This window comes from Microtus ochrogaster, chromosome 4 (assembly GCF_000317375.1).
Source record: "Microtus ochrogaster isolate Prairie Vole_2 chromosome 4, MicOch1.0, whole genome shotgun sequence".
Lineage (NCBI taxonomy): Eukaryota > Metazoa > Chordata > Mammalia > Rodentia > Cricetidae > Microtus > Microtus ochrogaster.
Window position 1 is genome coordinate 5,898,104 of NC_022011.1, and position 1,454 is coordinate 5,899,557.

At 47.2% G+C, this 1,454-nt stretch overlaps 1 protein-coding gene across 1 annotated transcript in view; it reads right to left on the reverse strand.

Moving 5' to 3' along the window:
* Positions 1–227: 227 nt before the first annotated feature.
* LOC101996358 (acylcarnitine hydrolase-like) overlaps positions 228–1,454 on the reverse strand; it is a 4,352-nt gene continuing 3,125 nt past the window's right edge. The window contains exons 6-8 of the mRNA XM_005345517.2: positions 1,221–1,365; positions 696–833; positions 228–304 (exon numbers count right to left, since the gene is read on the reverse strand). Coding sequence (XP_005345574.2) covers positions 228–304; positions 696–833; positions 1,221–1,365 — 360 coding nt within the window. The remainder of the gene's footprint in view (positions 305–695; positions 834–1,220; positions 1,366–1,454) is intronic.

Sequence of the window (1,454 nt, forward strand, 5' to 3'; positions counted from 1 at the left end):
GTGCCACCTTCTCAGAGGCAAGATCTAAAGAACAGTACCACAGTACTGTGACCCAGCCACAGCTCACTGTGCAATGACCAGTGGGCAACACCTACAAATCTCAGCATTTCTTGGGTACAGAGGACTCTATCATATGAAGGATTTCTGCATGCTAATGTGATCACCAATCACGAATGGATCCCTAGATGGAGACCCAACCCTTAGGAGGTTGAGGGAGGAGCATCTTCTTACCCGTATCGTGCAAAGTTGGCCCAGTACTTCATCATTCTCCTGCTCAGCAGCTTCTCCTTTACGGTGAGGTCAACTGGAGACGAGAGGGCAAGGGTCCAGATCCCAGCCATTTAATGTAGCTGCTCCATTCATGCTTCATATTCACCATGCCAGCTGTACCCTAAAACTGAATTCTAGGCTTCATCCTCTCTCCCTCCCTCCCTTATAACTCAACATCTAATTTCCACTTAGTTCTCTAAGTAATGTCCCAAGGCTTAATCGTGAGCCAGTGAACCCTCATTTCCTCTCACACAAGCTAAATTAGAAAATCCCGACACCGAGTGTGGTTTTTTAATGTGAGATAGTACACGCTTGATCCTGCTTTTCCCAGAGCCTTGAACTCCTAAACTAGACTCAAAGCTCAGCTATCCTTCAGGTACAAACTTGGTTCTCCATTCTGTTCATGGAAAGCAAAGAAGACTCACTTTTGACACCCCAGAAGAAGGATCCAAAGATAAGGAAAACCTCATCACCATGGTCGGCCTTTACATGCCGTGGTTTGAAGTCCTTGAAAAAGTTGGGCCGGTGCTGGAACTCATAGAAGTAGACAGGGGCCCGGAAACCTGAGGGCAAGAACACATTGTGACACAAGAACACAGCTTGCCTCATACTGCTCTGACCCACATTGGGTGACAAGGTAACTTGGTCTCAAGTTATCTGGAATGACAACAGTTGAGTGTAGAGTCCCAGCCTGGAGCATTGGCTGTGGGAAAGTCCCTTGTTAAATGATGATTCTGTTCTCCCCAGGAGAAGTTTGAGCAAGTCACTCAGCTGTACCCGGATAAGACATCATTCTCTTATGCACTATATAAGGATTTACTAGATAAAGACTCTCAGTTGTCTGGAACCAGAGATCTGATTCAGACACAGGCCAAGGCTGGACCCTACAGAGCTCACCTGGGACCCACTGTCTGAGCTTCTTCCCTTGATCTTGTTACAGATGTACTCACGCTGAAAATGTGCTACTTGGAGTGCAGGAATCACAAACATGAAGTCCCCCATCATCTCCGTGTACTGTACTTGCAGGGTCTGTGGGTCCTTAGTGTCCCCCATGTACTCTTCCATTATCAGGTCGCTACACTCAGGAGGCAGCATCTACACCAAGAGATCAGGAGGAATGAGAGGTTAGGTTAGCACTAGTATAGCTAGACTACATCCTTAGGGTGGGGAAGGCAGATGAGGTC